Raw genomic sequence first — 21805 nt, 5'->3', positions numbered from 1 at the left:
GGGGAGATGATGAGTTTGAGCATATGCCTGCTGTGACGTGAGTGTGAGATTTGCATGGGGATAGATTCAATAGGCTGCTGAGTGGGAGGTTTGGAGGCTTGGAAGACAGGAATGGACCAGAGGTGGAGCTTTTGGGAGTCATCAGTTATGAATTAATCATAAAGATGTGGATGAGTGTATGATATTGCTCAAAGAGCATGTGTAGAATAGAAGAGAAAAGGACTATGCGTGACACCCAGGGGAACAGCAGCCTTCAAGGGGAGGGCAGAGGGATGAGCTCACAGAAGAGACTGATAAGAGTGGCCAGAAAAGTGAAAATCCTCAGGGCACACAGGGTTTCATTTTAGAGTTCAATGATGTCACTTTTTGTGAAATAGCTATTACAATATTGCATCTCCTCTACATCTCTCCTCTGTCCTTGGTGTATCAAATGGCACATTTTGCACTTCCATTAAAAGAGGAGGGGAATAAAAGAGAAAATATGTCATTGAAATTGACGGTGCAGGATGTATGACTGACACGGGTATTTGTATGCTTGTCCGTAACTGTGTAGGTACGCTGTGACACAAAGACTGGTGAAATCTTCAAAATGAGAAACATTTACTTTTTACATAATCCTGGGAGGTGGAGACAAGGGCAGAGAAGGCCTATTATAGTTCTTTCTTATGCAACTAGTTTTATCCCAAGTCATTCATAACCAGATATGATAGTAACTTCGAAAGGTTTATGCAATTATATACCTTACCAAATGTAGCCCAAGTAGTCTAAATAGGAGAAGTAATGTAAAATAAAGAGATCTTGGTTGACAGAAATTTCTGTCATAGAAATTTACATCATTGGGACACCTGGATGCCTCAGTCCATTAAGTCTGACTTTGGCTCAGGTCATGATCTCAGGGTCCTGAGCCCACGTCGGGCTATCATGGGAGTCTGCTTCTTCCTCTCCCTCTGCCCCTTACCCCGCTCGTGCGCTCTCTCTCTCTCTCAAATAAGTAAAATCTTTTTTTTAAAAAAGAAATTTACATCGTTTATACAACAAAACTGCCAGAAGAGGATATCTATGAGTAGGATGAAGTAACTCATGTTTCTGGAGACTATTTCATGATTATAAGGTTGTACTAGTTGATCTGCTTCTTCATTTTTATAAGTATATACTGTAACAAATATAAGTAATCTATTACCTGGTCTGTTCACTACAGTGTCAATAGACTTTAAATAAACTGCATGAAAATAACTATTAACTATATTATCCTATACTATATTTTATTGGTTTTTCTCCCAATTTTAATATAAGGTAAAAATGTTTCAAAAGGTAGCTAGTAACCATAGATGTATTGAAAATTAAATCAGAAATTTTAAGAAAGAATTATTTGTGAAAATAGTGGGAATATATTTAAAGTAGTTGTTCAGTGAAACAGTGATAAAAGTGGGAATTTTGGATAGATTCTAGTTTAAAATCTAGAATGGTCTGTTCAATTATTTTTAGCCTTAGAAAAAAATTAGTTTCTCATTTCAAACTAAAAAAGAAGAAAGCATAAATATTTGGAATGCAATGAAGCCACGGGTTAGCCTGCAATTTATAGTTGACCTAATCCGTACTCCTAGAGATAATTTACAGTACCAATATTTTTAGTGTACCAGTATTTTTAGTATTTTAGTATTTATTTTAATCATTGATTGAATCATTGATCGTAATTTGACATATAAGGTACTTCAAAGCATCTCTAAAGAATCTTCACAAAAATGTTTTTTTAAGGTAGATCTTCTGGTCTGATGCTTCTTCTCCTTTATTTCCATCTATATTACATGTTAACATAGAGGAGGTTGTCTTTGCTTTTTTACCAGATAAATGGGGGAATGAGTGTTCTTGAATTTATATCAGTAACACTTTATATCAAATAATTTTTAGAATTCTATAAACACAATGCTTTGCTTTAGAAATATATTAATTTTACTTAGATTTAAATTTATAACCATTGAAGGAGTTCCTTATTTACAAAACAAACACTTTGTTCTTTTACTCATTTATTTAACCATAAATCAGTAATTTTTGTTATGATGAGGGAAGAATGGTTATTGTCTATATCTTAAAATCTGATTTTTTTATTTGTTGTAGGTTTTATTGGGATTTAATAATGCTTATAATGATGGTTGGAAACCTGGTCATCATACCAGTTGGAATCACATTCTTTACAGAGCAAACAACAACACCATGGATTATTTTCAATGTGGCATCAGATACAGTTTTCCTTTTGGACCTGATAATGAATTTTAGGACTGGCACTGTCAATGAAGACAGTTCTGAAATCATCCTGGACCCTAAAGTGATCAAGATGAATTATTTAAAAAGCTGGTTTGTGGTTGACTTCATCTCATCAATCCCAGTGGATTATATCTTTCTCATTGTAGAAAAAGGAATGGATTCAGAAGTTTACAAGACAGCCAGGGCACTTCGCATTGTGAGGTTTACAAAAATTCTCAGTCTTTTGCGTTTATTACGACTTTCAAGGTTAATTAGATACATACATCAATGGGAAGAGGTAAGATATATCTTTTACTACTTTAAAGCCACTATAGCATGAGATTGTTAACTATAACTTTTAAGATGAACACCTGTGCTATGTATAATGAGTTTTATAAAATTCAAGAAGAAAAATTCTATTTATTCCTTTTGGTGCATAAGGGATATATTTGTACCTTCAAAGATATGGTCAAATACTGAATTTGAATCAACTGAAAAAATAGTGATTGTAAAACAATTTTTTATGCCAATTAAGTCTCTTTTTAAAAACAAATCCTCTTTAATCAACAAATGTTTATCCTAACCAATGCAATCCCTCTTCTACCATGGGAAGTTTCTTTTTATTTAATATGAATACATCAAGTACCATCTTTGACAAAGATGTGTAGGCTCTGATTGCTAATCTAGTTTGTATCATTAGTTCTATGAGATAATCTGGTCTATGTTTCCTCTAGTATTGAAGTTTCAGAGAATTTACATTTGAAGAAAACAGACACTTAAGAAGTATTTCCAATTGTATATGTAAAGACTGATTTTAGCATAATAATTTTGCTCAGTGTTATGCTTTGCCTATAATTATTTCTTATAATTTCTCCCTATTAATTCATTTCAAAATACTGAAAAACAGCATACCCAGGAGGGAAATTACTACATAGAAAACACAAATAGTACAGTGAATAAATATAATGAATCTGGCCAATATTTTGCTGAAGAGGGCATCTGTTGTTCTTATGCAGTTGGTGGGACCTAAAAGGGCTCACCCAACTGGAGTTTCGAAAGATCTGAGTTAAATGTATCATCACTGAGCAAAGGAGTTTATGTTCCTAATTCCAGAGTCTGCTTTGTAACCTTTTTGACTTTATTTTCCTTCTAAGTCTACTTTTTTAAATTAATTATAACCTGAATTTTGTTGTTTGCATAAAAATGAGGATCAAAAAGGCTTAGAGTGCCTAAACCTGGGCTAATGAAAACAGTATACTGCCAATAGATTAATTATTGCTTTACTCACTACAGAAATGCTTTTTAACATTTTTAGGAAGAATTATGTTTTGGAATTTAGGTTTAAACAAGTCCTAAAATGGAACTTCTGTGAACATTAGTTCTGCTTTCTGTGAGACTGTGGCAGTGTTTTGTGTGTGCTTGTCAATGACATTTTGGTTCCCAGGATTTCAGGAAATGACATGCAATAATAAAACACTGCATAAGATACTGCTGAAAGGCATAAAAATGGATCATTCTTAAAATATGGATATGGATTATATGTAAAATCAAATGAAGCATTTTTGAGAAATTTGATTCATCTTGTATTATATCTCTATATAACACATTCCATCTAAAATGTAATAAATGTTTGGTTCTTAAACTTGATTATACCAGTTTAAGATTAATATCAAACCAAGATGATTATTGATAATTTTACTTAATATTTATTGAGGGCTTATTATATGTCAAATAATATATTCTTTTCCTTACATGGATTCGTTCATTTTCCTAATAATTCTGGTAGCTTGTCCAGATTTATAGAGTTATTAAAAGCTGGAGCTGGGATTCTAACCTTGGTGATCTGACTTCAGAGCAAATGCTCCTAACCACAGAACTATGTAGCTTCTCACTATAACATACACTCTTTCAGTGATAAATACTTTAGTATTCCACCATTTTATAGATTGCATAAGAAATTGTAGGAAGCTTGTCTTAACAAAGATTGTATCTATGCAACCTAAGAGTTGAGCATTTACCCCCTAAAACATGGTCACAATTTTTTTTTTTTTAATGAGTAGCCTGTAAGAAGAAAAGTTACTGATATAAATAGCCAGGCAATTAAAAATATAGTGGGCAATGTGACTATTTTCAATGTCTTGTGGTTTTAACCCAATTACCCTAGAGAATGGCAGCAGGATGAACAGATGGCATCCTATCAGATAAAATGGCAGGCCACGCAGTCATAGAAGAGGACACCCCTTACACTGTTGTCCTCTGGTTCCTGGCAGTGGTTGCAGTCACCTAGATCCATGTAATGTGGTGGTGTTTTAAAAACGCCATGATATAATTCAGGATCATCAGCTCACTGCCATCATTACTGTAAAATGCAATTTAATATGCACTCACAGAAATTTGGTAACCAAACCCATTGAAGCTAGAGTCAGGAGTTGGCAAGATCTTGCTTATAAACAAATGACCTTGATGATAAATGAACCATAAGCTCATTTAAGTGAAGAATGTTTTCTTTTCTTTTTCTTTTTTTTAAAATTTTATTTATTTATTTGACAGAGAAAGAGATAGCGAGAGCAGGAACACGAGCAGGGGGGAGTGGGAGAGGGAGAAACAGGCTTCCCGCGGAGCAAGGAGCCCAATGTGGGGCTCGATCCCAGAACCCTGGGATCATGAGCTGAGCTGAAGGCAGACGCTTAACGACTGAGCCACCCAGGCGCCCATGAAGAATGTTTTCTTGATTATATGATACCCCCACGTAAAATCACATATAGCATGGTATTTAATGTCTGCTAGTAATACTGTGAAATAGGGAAGAAACAATATTAATTAATCCAGAATTTAATACAAATTCATTATTTCATCACCTACATGATTCACACTGTAAGCACAGAGAAACTTGAATGGTTCCAAACTGCCAGTTCTCTACCTGATTTTTATAAATGCCCACCAGGATGTGTTTACAAGTAGAAAATACAACAAATAAATCAGAAGAATTTGCTCAGTGAGCATTTGGAATAAGACTGCAGAGGAAGATGTGAGTTCACCCACATGTCTTTGAGTTCTGAGTGTTTTAGTACCAAGCTGGCTAATGCTAAATTCAGCAAATTTGGGGAAGTAATGTGTGAAGTCTGGAAGCTGCCACTGTTCTAAATGAATCATTCCCAAGGAAAGTGGCTGCCTTCTATAGGAAACTGCTTCCATCTTCAACGATATGTTTTTTTTTTTTCGGTCTGAATTAGTTCAACTGAAAAACAACAAGAAGTGCCAAAGCCAAATAAATTAGAGAAATATTGTGAATGAAATACAGAAACTTTAAAATTTAGTCCTGATGTTACTATCATTACTAAAATTGAAAGTAGTGGCTAATGTAGAAGGAAAGAGGTGATTAGGCCAATTGATTTATGAAACACATGGTGTTAAAGAGTCAGGAGGGAAGTTATTTTCACAAGACAATTTTGTAAGATCAACGGCTTTAGGATGCAAAAATAGAGCTCTTTGATGCTCTACTGAAAATATATATATTGCCAGGTGAGGTGAAAATCTGTGGTAATTTGGATAAATCAGTCCAGGACATCCCTTTTCCTGTAATCTCCAGAAAACCAAAGTGCATCTTTTCCTATTCTTGTATTTTTGTTGAGAAAAAAAAAAATCGTTCCCTTAATTCGTCGTTATTGTTCATGTTGTATTTCAAGTAAAGAGTAACTCAAGCCAGAGTGTTAATTTGTCACCTATCACAGGGGGGAACCTATTCTCTGACCTAAAAGAAACAGTGAGGAAATCCCTGGAAATAAAATGGAATGTTAGTAACAATTTGGGACCATCACAAGCCCTTAAGAGATAAAAGGTAGATTAAGAGCTTAGTATATGGGAGATAATTCAGTTAGCAAAGGTGAAAGGTTCTAGGAACCTTAAATCCCTCCGCTGCTGATGTCAGTCATTTTATCAAAGAGGGATAACCCTTGATATTATTTGAGATTTAAGAAACAGTAATTGAAAAGAGAAATGCTTCTCTATAATGGTTATCTTTTTGTAGGATTCAGTGTCACATAAAGTGTAAATTCTTCATGAGCAATGTGAAAAAAGTGTGGGAAATGTATGATGCTTGTGTAATAACGGCTTAGGAATACACACATACAGTATTTTATTTTGTATTCCCATCTCCTGTCCCCTCAATCCTCCTTGTGTAGATTTCAGACATACCATAATTACCTAAATCCATTTTGAGGCAGGAAGAGGGCTTACGGTTCTGGTCTTCATATATGTCTATAGCAATTTCAGATGAATAATGTGTATGGAACATTGAGCTGCTCTTCTAGCAATCAATACTAGATTTTTATGTTAGCTCAGAGATAGGCTTATGTACAAACTATGTTTAACAACACAGCATTAATAAGGAAATTTATTCCACAGGGAGCTAATGCAGACTGTGGTTTCTGTCTTTGGTTAATTTTAGCATTCTAATTGGATTAGATTAGAAACTAACTCTTGCTATAAATTGCCTATCTATAATTACACAATACATAATACTCTAACTACTTTCATTTTTTCAGAAAATGCATCAAATTCTAAGATTTGCTATAAGCAAACACCAGTGTTTTCCTGAACCTACCCCCCACTAAAACTAAGAGAGGCTCTCTATTGCCTATCACATCAAATCTGTGTTTCTTCAGTGTGCCTCCAAGGCTCTCCAGCATACTGTTCCCCTGTTTCACTCCTGTCACTTCATATTTGTTCCCAACAACTCTCTCCTGTTTTGTTTTTTAGTTTTACAGTGCTTGCAGAGAATGAGTCTTTTTGCTTCTGTAATCTTGCATGTGCCACCCTTCAGATTTGGAAAGTGTTTTCTTTTTTTCTATCACTCTTTTAAAAATTAGGCTCAAACTCATCTCCAGGGAATACTCAACATTGATGGACTGGGCTGTAATGGTCAATACCTTTACTTTGGGCAATTCTACCTGCTCTCCTTGCATTCGTTTTGTTGATAGCTTTGTTGCTAATGCATATAAATATATGCGTTTTCCTTTTCTGGCTATAAACGTCCCCAGAAAACAGTCAGTGTCAACTTTGCCTTTGAATTTCCTTGTACTCTAGCACAGAGTTCTGAAAGGTTATCAGAGCATGCCGATCCCCTAAATACATGGCAATCTTCCATGTTCTAAATCCATTAAATAATTGCAAGGGAATATTCATTCTTTACTCCCAAGCAGTTACTAAGTAGCTTCTATGTGCAGATAGATGCTGCATGAGAGAATTCAAAGCAGACCCAGGAAAAACAGACATGTGAGCAAATACTCACAGATGGTGTGGTAAGTGGCAGAATAAAGGAGGGAGTGAACAACACAGCTTTTTTGCCCAAGAAGAGATGTTCACGGAGACTTGAACTGGGTTTCAGAGCTAGAGTCCGATTTACCAAGCTGAACAAAATGGGGCAGGGAGGAGCATTCCACGAAGACCTGAGGTACAAGCAGCCTAGTACAGACAGTTCTGCATCTCCAGAATCTAAGTTGTAAAGGGAATGAGTTTGGAGGCATAGACATGAATTTGTGCTAATGATGGACTTCATAAGGTGTCATTGAGGCATTTGAGGCTGGGGGGGGTTCCATTTTAGAATGCCGCAGAATGAAGAGGGTTGGAGGTCACTGACGATGAACCTAATAATACCAGTTAGGGGACAGATACATCACTCATCTGCCTTTCTTATATGCAGCCAGCGCCAAGCAGGGCACTGTTTAGTTACCTAAAGGGAGAATTAACTTTGCCAACAACTCTTACCCTTGAAATGTTTGTACCAATAATAAAATATGAGAAGATCTTATATGAAGTCTTTTTGTAATGTTTTACAATTTAAATATTAATTATATTTGATATAATTAATATTGTCATTAATATAATGATATATTAATATATATTACTATGTTAGTAAATATAACAATATAACAATATATACTAATATTAATATTATTGATACAATTATATTTGAGATTGTATTTCACACCACCAGCAACATGGTGATGCGAGATGAACCCTATGCTGGAAATTAGTATATGTAGGACTTTATTCAAATTGTGCCCTTTTTTTTCTGTGTCATCTAGGGAGAAGTCCTTAACGTGACTTATTTATGCCTATAAACTTAATAGAACAGTTGTGAAGTTCAAATGAAATGAGATGCATGGAAATTGTTTGAAACATTTAAATTGATGTATGCCCATAATATATATCATATCTATCTATATTATTATATATAAGATTCATGATGTCATCTCTCTCAGATTAACACATTTGCTGACACTAACATTATTACGTATGTGTGGTGAGTTGCTTAATATTTTCTGTGGGCAAATATTGATTCTGCTAAAGACCACTAGGTGTCCTCTATTGGTTGTGTTACTTCAGGGTTCTTTATTCTAAAAAAAAACAAAATTGTCTTCTTTGGAAATTGTTCACTTACACTCTCTTAAACTCACCTAATTCCTTGGCTATTTATGTGTAGGTAAAATAGATGACTATGGATATTCATATATGCAAAAATTATTTCTCTTTGTCTATACTTTCTCCTCAGGTTAAACAGAGCGTTTAAGTTCCTTCTCTAAGTAATTATTTTTATTCTGAGAGAATTGTTTTCAGTTATCATACTGTGTGTTTTTATGATGGTATTTTAACAGGTACCCTGAAGTTCTACAGTACAATGTGATGAGTTCTATTTGGATATGAAATATTGTTAGGTCAAGACAAGTAGAGATTAACAAGGTGTTGTGGGTGTATTTCTGTGTAGGTTAGAGGTGAGATACATAATTTTATGAATGCTTTTTGTTCAGTGCTTTGCAGCAGATCTGTATAATTCTGATGCTTTGTTAAAAAAACAAGATCACGTTTGAAACGTTCAGACCCCTATTTTAAGATTAAAATACTAGACTTTATTAATGTCCTGTTATTGGCCCAGTCTATGTTCCTATTTTGCATGTTTTTATATACTTCCATGGCTATTGATAACAGCCAGACTCGTATCCAGAGTTTCAAAATTATGTACCCCCTTTCTCAAAGTCTACATGAGTATGTGACACCTCTATAAAAACATTCTTGAGATCCTCAAGCTCAGTATGTCCATTTCTCTTTCTCTCGTTTCCTTTTACATTTCTCCTTTTCTCATCTCCTTCTACTCAGTTTATTTTGTTTTGTTTTTTTTTAGATTTTATTTATTTATTTGAGAGAGAGAGAATGAGAGGGAGGAGGGTCAGAGGGAGAAGCAGACTCCCTGCCGAGCTCCTTCTACTCAGTTTAAAATCTAAGAGGCATCCTTGACTTCTCTTTCTCTTTCAGTCTCTGTAGCTAACAGTAACCAGGTCCTATTGGTTCTACTTCTTGAAGGTGCTTTGAATTCTAATAACTCTTTCCCTGAATCTTCTCTATCATCATCCTAGTTTAAGCCAATACCCATCATTGTTCAATTTTTATATTTCTCATTTTTATAATAGACTAATTACTAGATTTTAAAATTCACCCTTATAGGGGTGCCTGGGTGGCTAAGTCAGTTGAGCGTCTGACTCTTAACTTCGGCTCAGGTCATGATCTTAGTCATGAGATCAAGCCCTACATGGGACTCCATGCTCAGCAGGGAGTCTGCTTGAGATTCTCCCCCCCTCCCCCGTTCATACGTGCTCTCTCTCTCAAATTAAATGAATAAATCTAAGAAAAAAATAAAATAAAAATTCACCCTTCTCTTCCCAAGGCCTCAAAAGTGGTGTTTTGAAAGAGCAAATATTACTGTGTCATCTACCTGATGAAAATATTTCTGATTTTTGATTACTGTTAGGACAAATTCCAAAATTCAAGGTCCTTTGAAATCTGAGTCTTTTTCAACCTCAGCCTGGGAAACTACTTGCCCATTAATTTTAACTATGCTGGACTTCTTTATATGCTATTTTAAGGCCTTTACATATATTGTTCACTTTTCCTAGAACTTTGTTTCTTTGACCAACCCCAGTTTATCCATCACATTTTGTTCCTTTGACTTTGATTTTAACTTAAACTTCCTTGGGGTGGAATTAACTAATCCCTCAGGTAATGTTAATTCTATCTATAATATCCTGGCATAGCCCATGTGCTTTTGCTTTGTAACATTAATCACTTTTGTAATTTCTCTTAAACTATACCTTTCCAACTATCTATTAAACGCCAGAAGGGGAGAGAACATAAATTTCCTGTATCTTTAGCTCCTAGCAGAGTGTCTGGAAAATAATGGGGCATAAGAATACTTGCTAAATGAATTAGATTATGCCCTCAAGGAAATTTCAGGTTAGTAGGAAAAGCAAACATGTAAATAAACATGTAAGCAAAACAAGTGTCTTGAATCCAATATTAGAGGCAATTATAGTATTGGCAACAAAACAAAGAGAGATGCATTATGAGAGTGTGGTAGGAGGTAGAAGAGGGGTTCTAACTAAGGCATCTAGTCATGGTCACTTTGAAAACTAAGTGTGAAAGTCCTCCCAAGTGGATAAGCCTGGGAAATATATTCGAAGGGAATTTAGAAATCATGGACAAAATCAATCAAGTTCTTCATTTATAGATGGGGATGATAATAATTTTCTGCCCAATCTCATAGAATTGTTTTGAGGCTGAATGAGGTGTTATTATTGAACATACTTTGAAACTGTGAAGTTTATAGAAATGTAAATTATTGCTATCACAAAAATTTCTATTAGCTTAAAATGTGAAAAATCTCAACAGATAGTTCAGCTGTTGGCCCTTTAATATGCTTACTGCCTTTCCAAACACTGGAAGTATTATAAACGCTATTATGCATTTTTTCTGTCTGAAATATACTGAGTAGAAGATTGAAGTAGCAAATAAATCAGCAAATAATTTAGGACAAAATGCATTCAGCCTCACATTTAACTGAAGTTTCTAGAAAGAAAATGTCTCAGTTTTTCCTTCCATTGTGCACACAGTTACAACATGTATTATGGCAACTGCTATTTTAGGCTCATCTACCTGCTGTTAGAGTGAAAATTGGGAATGCCACTGGTTTATGAGTATTGGACATCACATTTATGACGTGATTCTGGTTTAAACTTGAATTCGGGTTCAATTTTGAGAGTGTTTCATAATAAACATGTTACTTTAATTATCTGGGTAATTATCTCAATTGAACAGGTCACTTTTGTTGGTCATTGGTCCATAAATTGGAAAATGTTACAGTGACACCTGAGAATATTTTATTATTAAGAACAATGAAGTGAAATTAAACTCACTCTGAAGGGAATGTCAAATATATTTATCTAATCATAAAGGGAAAAATGTGTTTTTTTTAATTGTCAGTGCGTAACAAACCTATCATTTACTTCAGTTAGATATAATGTCAAAGATATTTTTAATTAATTTGAAACATTTTAGGAAACAAAATTATGCTTGCTTATGTCAAAAGCAGTAGTTGTTACCTATTTCATTGGGCAAAGCACAGTCATTGAAATATATTAGAAATTGTCATAGAAAGTCAGTTTTCTTAAGACACTTATAACCATTATGAAAGCTCAAGAATAAATAAAATTAGAATCCTCAATCACACAGGATAATGGCTGAGAAAGACCTACTTTGACTTCTCTTTCTGTCTTGCTGATGTATGCACTTTAGATTTTGTATTAGAGGAGTCGTGTCTTAGTGTGAAAACGAAATACATTTCGTTGGTTATATAATTCTGGTGGCTATTTTGAGTTAAGCCTGCCATTTAGGCCATTTTTTTAAAGAGGGTCAAAATCTTTTCTTATTACATCTTAAAGTGAAAGCAGACATTGAATAAGGATTCTGGAAACTAGTCCCAGGGTTCTATATAATTTAAAGCAGTTGCAAAGAAAGAGAATAGCTATTTTGAGATAATCGTATTCATCAGGAGTGGTGAAATCAAAAAGGATTTCCCATTTAGATTTGTCATCAATGGGAATATTTGCCATAATGTGCTAATTATCTCAATGTGCTGCTTTTTTGTTGTTACTGTTGTGGACATATGAGTTGGGTGAACATACAAAACAAATGAAATTCAGCTTAATTAAAATAAAAATCCAGGTGTATTTTGTGCCAGTCATTTCCAGATACCATTCTTTCATTTTAAAAATATGGCTGATGGCTTCTACTTGGCTTGTATGGTTGTTTTAATAATTGAAGAGAAAATTTGTGTGAAAGGGCTTTGCAAACTCTAATGTGGAAAGTCTAAAGAGTATATTAGTTTAAGGTATAATTAGCCAGTTAAATTATTTCAATGATTTTTTTTCATAGAATTTCAGCAAGAATAAAACTTCCATCTTCCTCAATATTTTAGATCATAACAGAGAATAAAAGGTGGAATCGGTTTGTGGTAGCATGTGCTTTGAAATTTAGAATCCAAGAGCTATAACTGCCTAATAGTATCTAACACTACTATTGGGCGTATCTACTAAATCTGGGGGGGTTACAGTGTTTGCGTATGGGGAGTTCTCCAGTGTGTGAAAATATTCATCTCCATGATACTCAAGAGGAGGATCAATATACAGAATAGCTGCTTCCAATTGACTGGCAGTGAATCATAAGCATTCAAGTGTGCAGGTTTTAATAATATTGTACAATTAAAATGTCTCCCCCTTTTTATTTAATCTGAAATTCAGAGAAATGCAGTCTTAGATAGTCCTTAACCTGGTAGAGAATTACTTCTCCTCTCCCCCCCGGCATATATTTGCTATAGAAACAGAATAATTTTATGACAGAATTTACCAAAAAATGCTAGTGATTTGTTAGAAAAGAGTCACTGAAGAATTTCTAGATTTATGATAATTAGGCTCACATAAATCATTAACTTTAGAATAATATTAGAACATGTATGGATTGCAAAAGTAGTATATGTATTCCGTCTCCTGACTTGCAAGGCCAGGTTATGAGTAACAGACTTTGAAGTACTAAATGACTGACTAGTTTTGTGTTCTGGGAATTATGACATTAATGACTAAAATCTCACCATTGTGGAATGATTCATTTTATGTTTTATGGCTTTTTCAGCTTCAAGAGTATCCAATAGACCTTCAAATATACTTTCAGCCATTACCAAATAATATCTTAGCAGGCTATTGGTTGGCGGGTAGTGAGAGTAATTCTCAAGTAGTTGAGAGCTGCTCTCTAAACAGAAATGATCAATATATGAATATATGTATCATAACTTGAGTGAGAGGTGCCTTTGTGTGAGAAAAGGGTTCCACTGGGATATAAGAAGTGTAGTTGGGCTGCATAAGAGACAGGAGGACACCAACAAGCGATTTAAAAAAGTATTTTACAGTTTTGCTGAAGTCTTTCCCTGTTGCCAAATTACCAGTATTTGCCTAATATCAAAGATGAATGTTTTAGGGGCGCCTGGGTGGCTCAGTCATTAAACATCTGCCTTCAGCTCAGGTCATGATCCCAGGGTCCTGGGATCGAGCCCCACATCGGGGTCCCTGCTCAGCGGGAGGCCTGCTTCTCCCTCTCCCACTCCCCCTGCTTGTGTTCCCTTTCTCGCTGTGTCTCTCTCTGTCAAATAAATAAATAAAATCTTAAAAACAAAAAAAGATGAATGTTTTAATGTTCATAAGTGTTATTGCTGGGAATTTTACCAACTAAATCAACCATCCCCCTTCCCATTTAGTTGAATTGTTATTTCAGATGTTCCAAAAATCTCCAACGTCTTGAAATTAGAAGGTGACGCTGTGGCTTCAGATGAAAAAATTTCCAGTTAGCTCATGGTCTAGCAAAATGCTACTGCTTTTGCAAGAAAGTCTGTTTAGTAGCACATTTCTTAAATGTATGATTCTATTCATCCAGTTAAACACTATATATGTAATTATATACTAACTCCTCTAAATAAAAGTAAGAGGCTAGGTAGTTAAATACTTACCTGACTTCTCATTTGCCAACTTCATATCTTCATATGATTACCAAATACAGTATTTAATGTATATTAATTGGCCCCCTGCCCCATGCTGAGCATTGTGCTACATATAGAAATACAAAGATCATCAACAGCCATGGCTAAAAGAGATTTTGTAATCTAGTGGAGGGGTTAGAAAAGGAGATCAACACTCATAAGAGATATGTGTGAACTCTTATCTATTGGAAATTGTTGAATGGAAGATTTCGGGAATGATTCTGAGGCTACATCTCAGCTCAGTCTGACTCACACAGCTCAATTCCTAAAGTTGCTAATGGAGCATGAGTGAGGAGTGGTGGTGTCTGGGCCAGTATCTACCATCCTTTGATTAGTCATTTGAAACAAAAAGGGCCATTAAATATCATGCTTTAGTAAAATCTGAAAACTTCTACAAACCAAGGAAAAGAAAACCACTTTTATTTAAAATAATATCAAAACTGCATTGAGATTTCAAGATGACTTCTTCGTACTAGAATATGAAACATTTTCATTGCATTCAGATCGTACACATTTATGAAAGATTCCTAAATATTGAAAGTTTTTTGGGAAGAAGAAAGAACAGTATATTTAAATTTCACATACAGTATTCCAAAGTCTGTAATTAGTGAGAGAATTTAGCAAAAAAGAACCTAGCTTCTCTCTTACTTGCTTTCTTGCTCTTTTCTATATAGTATAGGTGCTCTTGCATGGGACTCCTAACCAGAAAATGTGTTATCACAATTAAATGAACAATCCCTAAGAGATACCAAGAAACCGAGCTGCATTCAGGAACTGGAATGCTCAACAGCAAATCAGCTCTTCTGTAATTATCAAACACCAGCTCCATTCAAAATGCTTGCATTGTGTCCACATTTTGTACCTAAGTGTAATATTCATTATCTTCGTGCCTCCCAGCTTCTGCTCCGTCTTGGAGGACTGGTAACGAGGGTGGTTGCTGGACATGCTGCTGTAGCTTTCTTTCCTAAGGAACCCGTGTGTTGATAGATTCTACGTGCAAAAGGAGTATATTCTTTACACCAAAGACTTCCGCAAATATCCCTTCCTTGGTAAGACTGTTTATTGATGTTGTTTTCATCATTGTGGTGGGGGCGGCCGCAGTCGTCCCTCTTGTTGAGAGAAGCAGGCAGTGAAGTTATCCTGAATCTCAGGTTAAGTAACAACATCTGTTCTTCAAAGAAGTGAAGAGTCAGATATTCTCCTGTGATGATAGCCCTCAGAAAACCAACTCCTTTCCCTACTTCCTGAGAAACCTAAGTCCTTCCAATGTGAGTTCCCCTTATTGCCTATACCTCTATGGAAGCAGGAATTTTCCCTGTCTTCCTCTGTCACATTTCCCATTAGCAGATTTGCTAACAAAGAGTGTAAACAAAATATCTAGTAGTAGTTTTTTTTTTTTTTTTTTTACAACTGTGAAAAAAACATTTCTCTTATCAGGAGACACACACACACACACACACACACACACACCAGGGAGCCTTAGCATAGGGCCAATGCATCCTATTTCAGGACTGTGGGTACAATATATTTCATTATTCCTTCAACTGAGGAACGGAGTATTAGGAGTGAATAAACCAGTGTGATCTGCTCCTTAGATGGAGAACTATTGATTTTATCTGCTCATTAGTTGCTATATTATTTTATTTCTGCCTTTCAAAATAGAGAAGAAAATTTATATGAAAAACAAAAGCAATTAATGAGATGACTAATTTCAAAATAGAATTGTCCAAATTGGCAAAATAACTTATCTTGCAAGACCAAAGATGTCAGATTAATTATTTTTCCTTTTTGCCTAATACAGATATACAGGTGATATTTATTTTATTCAATTATTTTATTTGACATAGAAAGTAAATGAATGCTTTGGGTTAAAAAATACAATTTAAGTGTAATATAATTTTACAGATTCTATAAATTTTGTCTTCCAAATTATGCTATTAAAATTTTCCTAAAGGAAAAAAATGTTCAATTTTTTTTCTAAGAAAATAATCAAAATAATTTCCTCTCAGTTCAGTCATGCAGGCATGTTATTGTTACAAACTTGGGCCTGCAAAACAAAAATCAAGATGTCATTGATTTTGGGAGAGGTTTTCCTTAGAGTGTTTCCCTTGTGCTCTTAAGAGTTTTCAGAAATCTTTTTCAGTATTTCCCAGTATATGGTTTGTGAGTTATTAATGGTTTTGTGAAGACAAAATTTTGTTTTTGTTTTTTTAGTGTTAAAAGTGTTCTCACTCAGCCCAAGATATCTTGGTAGCTTCTTGCAGGGAAGGTCTGTATGTTGCTTCCACTAACCATATCCATCATAGGTAGGCTTGCAGTCCTGCTCCTTGTTGCCCGACACCTGGATGCAGACTGACTAGGCGGCTTCCATCTTGATCACTGCCAGTCATTTTCACAAAGAGGTAAAAAGCTATGTAGGGTCTTGATGGGCAATTAAGTGATCTGACCGGGAGCGATATATATTACTTTCTATAACTCTTTCATTAGAAATTGTCACATGACTTCATCCAGCCGCAAGAAAGTCAAGAAGAATGATCCACACTGTGTACCTGGGAGGCAGAGGGCTGGAGCTCTTTGTTTAATAGCAATACTTCAGGAGTTGGAATAGCTGAGAGGTGGAGGCAGAGTAGGTCTCTAGTGGATCACTAAGTTGCCCTGTGGCTCACTCGCATTAAACTTGGGTGTATTCAGAAGAATATCACGGACCTGCTTGATCATCCCATTGTTTTTCTCTCGTGGATATTTTTGGTTTTAGACAAGCAACCTTCTAGCTAGTGATGAGGTCATGATGGAGGAAACATGCTGTATTTTTCTATGATATAATCACTGTATTATTTATTAAGTTATTCTTTCTGGTTTTATTGAATGAATGTATAATGGACTCATAGTATATGCTATGCACAAAGATTACAACAGTACACAAAAAAGTTTCTATTATTAAATTGCGTCCAGTCTAATCATATAAGTAAAAAGGAACTTAAATATAATGCTCTGTGATAGGGGAAATGACAGATTTCTCTGTGAAGATGTTTTCGGGGGCTAGGGCAGGAAGTGATACCTGAACTCAGACTTATAGGGATGAGTAGGACTTAAGGAAAAAGTGAAAGATGTTATAGCCAAGAGCATATTGCTTAAGTGAAAAGACATTTAGGAGTGTTGTCAAGTAAAGTCCACATAATCCACATAGCTTGGGTACGAAAAGAAGAGGTTGGAAAGATAAGCTGGTATTTTGAAAGTCAAATTAAAGATTATAGGCTTTATCCTGAGGACAGTAAGAAACATTTGAATGGTTTTAGGCAACAGTGTAATATATTTATTTCACAAACGTTTAATGCTACTATGAAGCTACATGCTCTTCTAAGCATTTGCAAATATTAATTTTATTAATCCCCCAAACAACCCTATGAAGTAGGGTTGAAGTAGCATTATTCCATAAACAAATGAAGCTGAGGCACAGAGAGATGAACACTTTGCCTAAGTTGCACTGGGCTAGTCAATGACAATGGCAGGATTTAAATCCATGCATACTGCATGGTCCAAAATCTTAACAAATAGGTCTTGCCCCCTCTCTCCTGTACTGTGTAGATGTAAATATGACTGAAAACAGCATGCAAATGGTTTGTAAAAAGAGGCAGGTAAGATTTGAGGTAGGGCACCCATTAAGTGGTATTACTATTAATTAATTACTATTACAAGAGATGAGATGGAGTGACAATAGTGCTTTTATCACATGACACCCTTCCTTAGCTCGCAAAGTGCTTAGGAAACTGATGGACTTGGCTTTAGGCATCTGAGGGAACAGGCACTTACCATGGGTTACTCAGTCGGAGATGCCTCTTGGGTATATCAATTATAAAGCAATCTTTATTTTACTTAGTTTTTGTAAGTGAACTCAACCTTAATAGGAATTTAAATCATTCTATTAATTGAAGTACGGATTTCCAAGCTTCAAAACATCAGATTTAGTGTGAGTTTAATAATTTATTAAATGTGGATGGATATTTGCATAATTTAATTTCCGATCCTCCACATTAAAAAGAATTACAATGCTTAATTTTTTGACTTTTGCCCAATCAAGTAGAGAATAAAAAGTGTTATGAATATATGATATAATCAGAATAATTTTTAATAAGAAAAATTTACTGTACTTGAAATGTTGAGAACACTTGAAATGCAAGCATTATACAACGAGATATAGAGAGTGTTTCATAGTGTATCCATTTTGCTTAGAATGCTTTACTTTTGTTTTGATTTCATTTTTTAAACAATTCATTTTTTTTTTTAATTTTATTTTATTATGTTATGTTAGTCACCATACATTACATCATTAGTTTTTGATGTAGTGTTCCATGATTCATTGTTTGCGTATAACACCCAGTGCTCCATTCAATACGTGCCCTCTTTAATACCCATCAACAGGCTAACCCATCCCCCTAACCCCCTCCCCTCCAGAACCCTCAGTTTATGTCTCAGAGTCCATAGTTCATTCTTTAAAAATACTTAAAAATCAAATACAGTTCTTAGACTATTGGTAAATGTTCCTATTACTGTTATATCTTTAATCATTGTTTAATTCCATGCCTTGTTCCAATTTATTGGTACTTATTTAATGGCCTAGAACAGGGCTATCTTAGTGAATCTTCTTTATGAACTTAAAAATACATGTTTTCTGCTGTTATTGGTTGGAGTGTTCTATCATCGTCAATTGACAGTGGTAATTTTTTTTTTTTGACAGTGGTAATTCTAATCATTTATATCCTTACTGACTTTTATGATTGCTTGTTCTGATGATTCTTGAGAGAGAGAGATATTAAAACATGCAACTATAATTTTGCCATTTCTCCTTTTAGTTCTGCCAGTTTTTACTACATGTACTTTGAACCTGTGCTAGAATTTTATATGTAGTTAAAATTGTTATGTCCTCTTGATGAATTGCTCTTTTATCACCATAAAATAACCCTTTTTACCTCTGATCTCTACTTTGATGTAAATGTAGCCACTTTGTCTTTATTTAATTAATATTTGTATGATATATCTTTTTCCACCTTTTATTTTCAACCTGTGTTTTATTTTCAAATGAGTATCTTGTAGACAGCATATGTTGACAGCATTGCTTTTGTTTATCAAATCTAGCAATCTCTGCCTTTTAATTTAAACCATTTACATTTAATATTTTGATTGCTCTAGTTGGGTTTAAATCTACTCTCTTGATATTTGTTTTCTATTTATCCCATGTATATTTTCTTATTTGTTCCTATCTCTTTGCCTCCTTTTATATTAGTTTAATATTTTTTTTTTTAAAGATTTTATTTATTTATTTGACAGAGAGAGAGATAGCGAGAGCAGGAACACAAGCAGGGGGAGTGGGAGAGGGAGAAGCAGGCTTCCTGCCAAGCAGGGAGCCCGATGTGGGACTCGATCCCAGGACCCTGGGATCATGACCTGAGCCGAAGGCAGACGCTTAACGACTGAGCCACCCAGACGCCCCTTAGTTTAATATTTTTTACAATTCTATTTTATGTCCACTATTGAATTAGTAACAATGCCTCATTTTTTTAGTGCTTGCTCGAAGATTTACAATATGCATCTTTAGTTTATCACAGTCTACATTCAAATAGTATTGCACCATTTCACAAACAGTATAAGAAATTTAAAATAGTGTATTTCCAGTGTCCTCTTGCTGGCTTTGTGCTACTGTTTACTTCTATGTTCATTATAAATGCCACACTATATCGTAATTATTTTTGCTCTAAATAGTTGTCTTTTAAGGTATTTTTTTAAAAAGTCTAAAAATACCTTTTTATGCTTACTTTTAAGCATAAGTTGTTCTTCATTCCTTTGCATAGATCCAAGTTTTTATCTGGTATCATTTTTCTTTTATATGAAGAAATTCCTTTAATATTTCTTGTCTGTTGTTGATGAATTCTGTCAGCTTTTGTATGCTTGGCACTCATTGTTTTGTCTTGATTTTTAAAAGCAGTTGTGCTGCATTTAGGATTCTAGGAAAACTTTTTTTTCTTCTAGTATTATAAAGATACCACTTGATTTTCTTCTGCATGCATTGTTTCTGATGAGAAGTCTGATATCATTCTTTTCTTTGTTCCACTGTAGGTAATGGCTTTTGTCTGTGGCTGCTTTTAAGACTTTCTCTTTATCCTTGCTTTTCAACAAGTTGATTTTTATGAGCCTTAGTATGGTTGTCTTGTTTTATTTGGAGTTTGTTGAGTGCCTTGGATCTGTGCATTTGTAGTTTTCATCAAATTTGTAAAAATGCTGGCCATTATTTCACCATATATTTTCTGTTCCATTTACTCTTGCTTAATCGTTCTTTCCTTGGCCTTTGTAGTGACTTCACATGCTATGCAGATGAATATTCAGCCAAAGACTCAAAGGAATTCCTCTGCTGATCTTTGAGCTTTCTCTCTGTGCAACTCCCTCAGCTCTGGTATTTTGCCTCACCTTGACCTCCCTGTCTTTCCACCTGTCTCTCAACTTTGCTGAGCTCTGTTTGGATTCTCTTTCTCTGCACTGTGCTCTGGAAATTCTTTCTAGGCTGTGAGCTGGTGCAAGGTTAGGGCTCACCTCATTTGCTCCTCTTCCAGGGATTATTGTTCTGTGCTGTCTGTGATTCAGTACCTGAAAACCAATGTTTCATACAGTTTGTCAGGTTTTCTAGTGGCTTAAGACAGGAAGGGAAGCTTGGTCCTTGTTATTCCATTATGCTCAGAATCAGGATGATATGCCTTGTTTTAAAATAAAGAATAATGCTTTATAGAGAGATTTTTCATTTCAGAGATGGGTATAATATAATTTGAAACAACAAGGTCATCCTAATTTTTGCATTTATATGATATAATAACATAACTTACACCATTTTATGGATGCAGCAAAATTATGATATATGGCATACTTTGTTTTATACAGTTATTTTTATATAGAAGGATGAGGCAAACAGAATAAATGTGTGCATCATAGAAAGCTTTTTCATGGAAAAAGTAAAGATAATTAAACTGACCTTGCATGCTTAATACCGTGCTTAACTAGCCGTGAGTAGGCTTAAATTGTAGCCATTTAAAATTTTAAACAGTTAGTTGGTAAATTCTGGCTTCTACTAATGGGATTCCCAGTGCTTTGGGTTAGCTTCACCCAGTACATAGAATCAATGTAGGCAATTTGCATGCCAAACATAAGGTATGACCCTTTTGTATACAAAAGATTACAAAAATAATTCTTGGTCATAATACCAAGTGACACCTGGGTTCAGTATGTCATCTTGTACACTCTGGAAGAGGCACATGAAAAGTAGAAACTATTTCTTCCAAGAATGCAAAATATATTCAAGTAGCCTAGGACCTTATTTTTATTCAATTATTAAATAATTTCATTAGAATAATAGAACATTTTAATTATCTTTCACTTAGCACTTTTAGAGGGAGATAATATGAGGTAGTGTGACAGTACTGGCCAAGAGTGTTTTCATTCCATTTTTTTAACTGGTACTTGTAAAGTAAAATTTTTACTATTTTCATTTCTAATACCAATAACCATTTTCAAAACAGACATGGTTCTAGCTAATTCTTAACCTCATTCTCCAGATACTTAGGGGAAGTGGTTTTAATCTCAAACAAGTGGATCTGCCAATACTAGAAG

General features: G+C 34.7%; 1 protein-coding gene across 1 annotated transcript in view; it reads left to right on the top strand.

Moving 5' to 3' along the window:
* HCN1 (hyperpolarization activated cyclic nucleotide gated potassium channel 1) overlaps positions 1-21805 on the top strand; it is a 399792-nt gene that overhangs the window by 44330 nt on the left and 333657 nt on the right. The window contains exon 2 of the mRNA XM_036111774.2: positions 2116-2539. Within this exon, the coding sequence (XP_035967667.2) occupies positions 2116-2539 (424 nt within the window). The remainder of the gene's footprint in view (positions 1-2115; positions 2540-21805) is intronic.

Source organism: Halichoerus grypus, chromosome 2 (assembly GCF_964656455.1).
Source record: "Halichoerus grypus chromosome 2, mHalGry1.hap1.1, whole genome shotgun sequence".
Classification (NCBI taxonomy): Eukaryota; Metazoa; Chordata; class Mammalia; order Carnivora; family Phocidae; genus Halichoerus; species Halichoerus grypus.
This window is presented reverse-complemented; position numbering and strand designations above follow the sequence as displayed.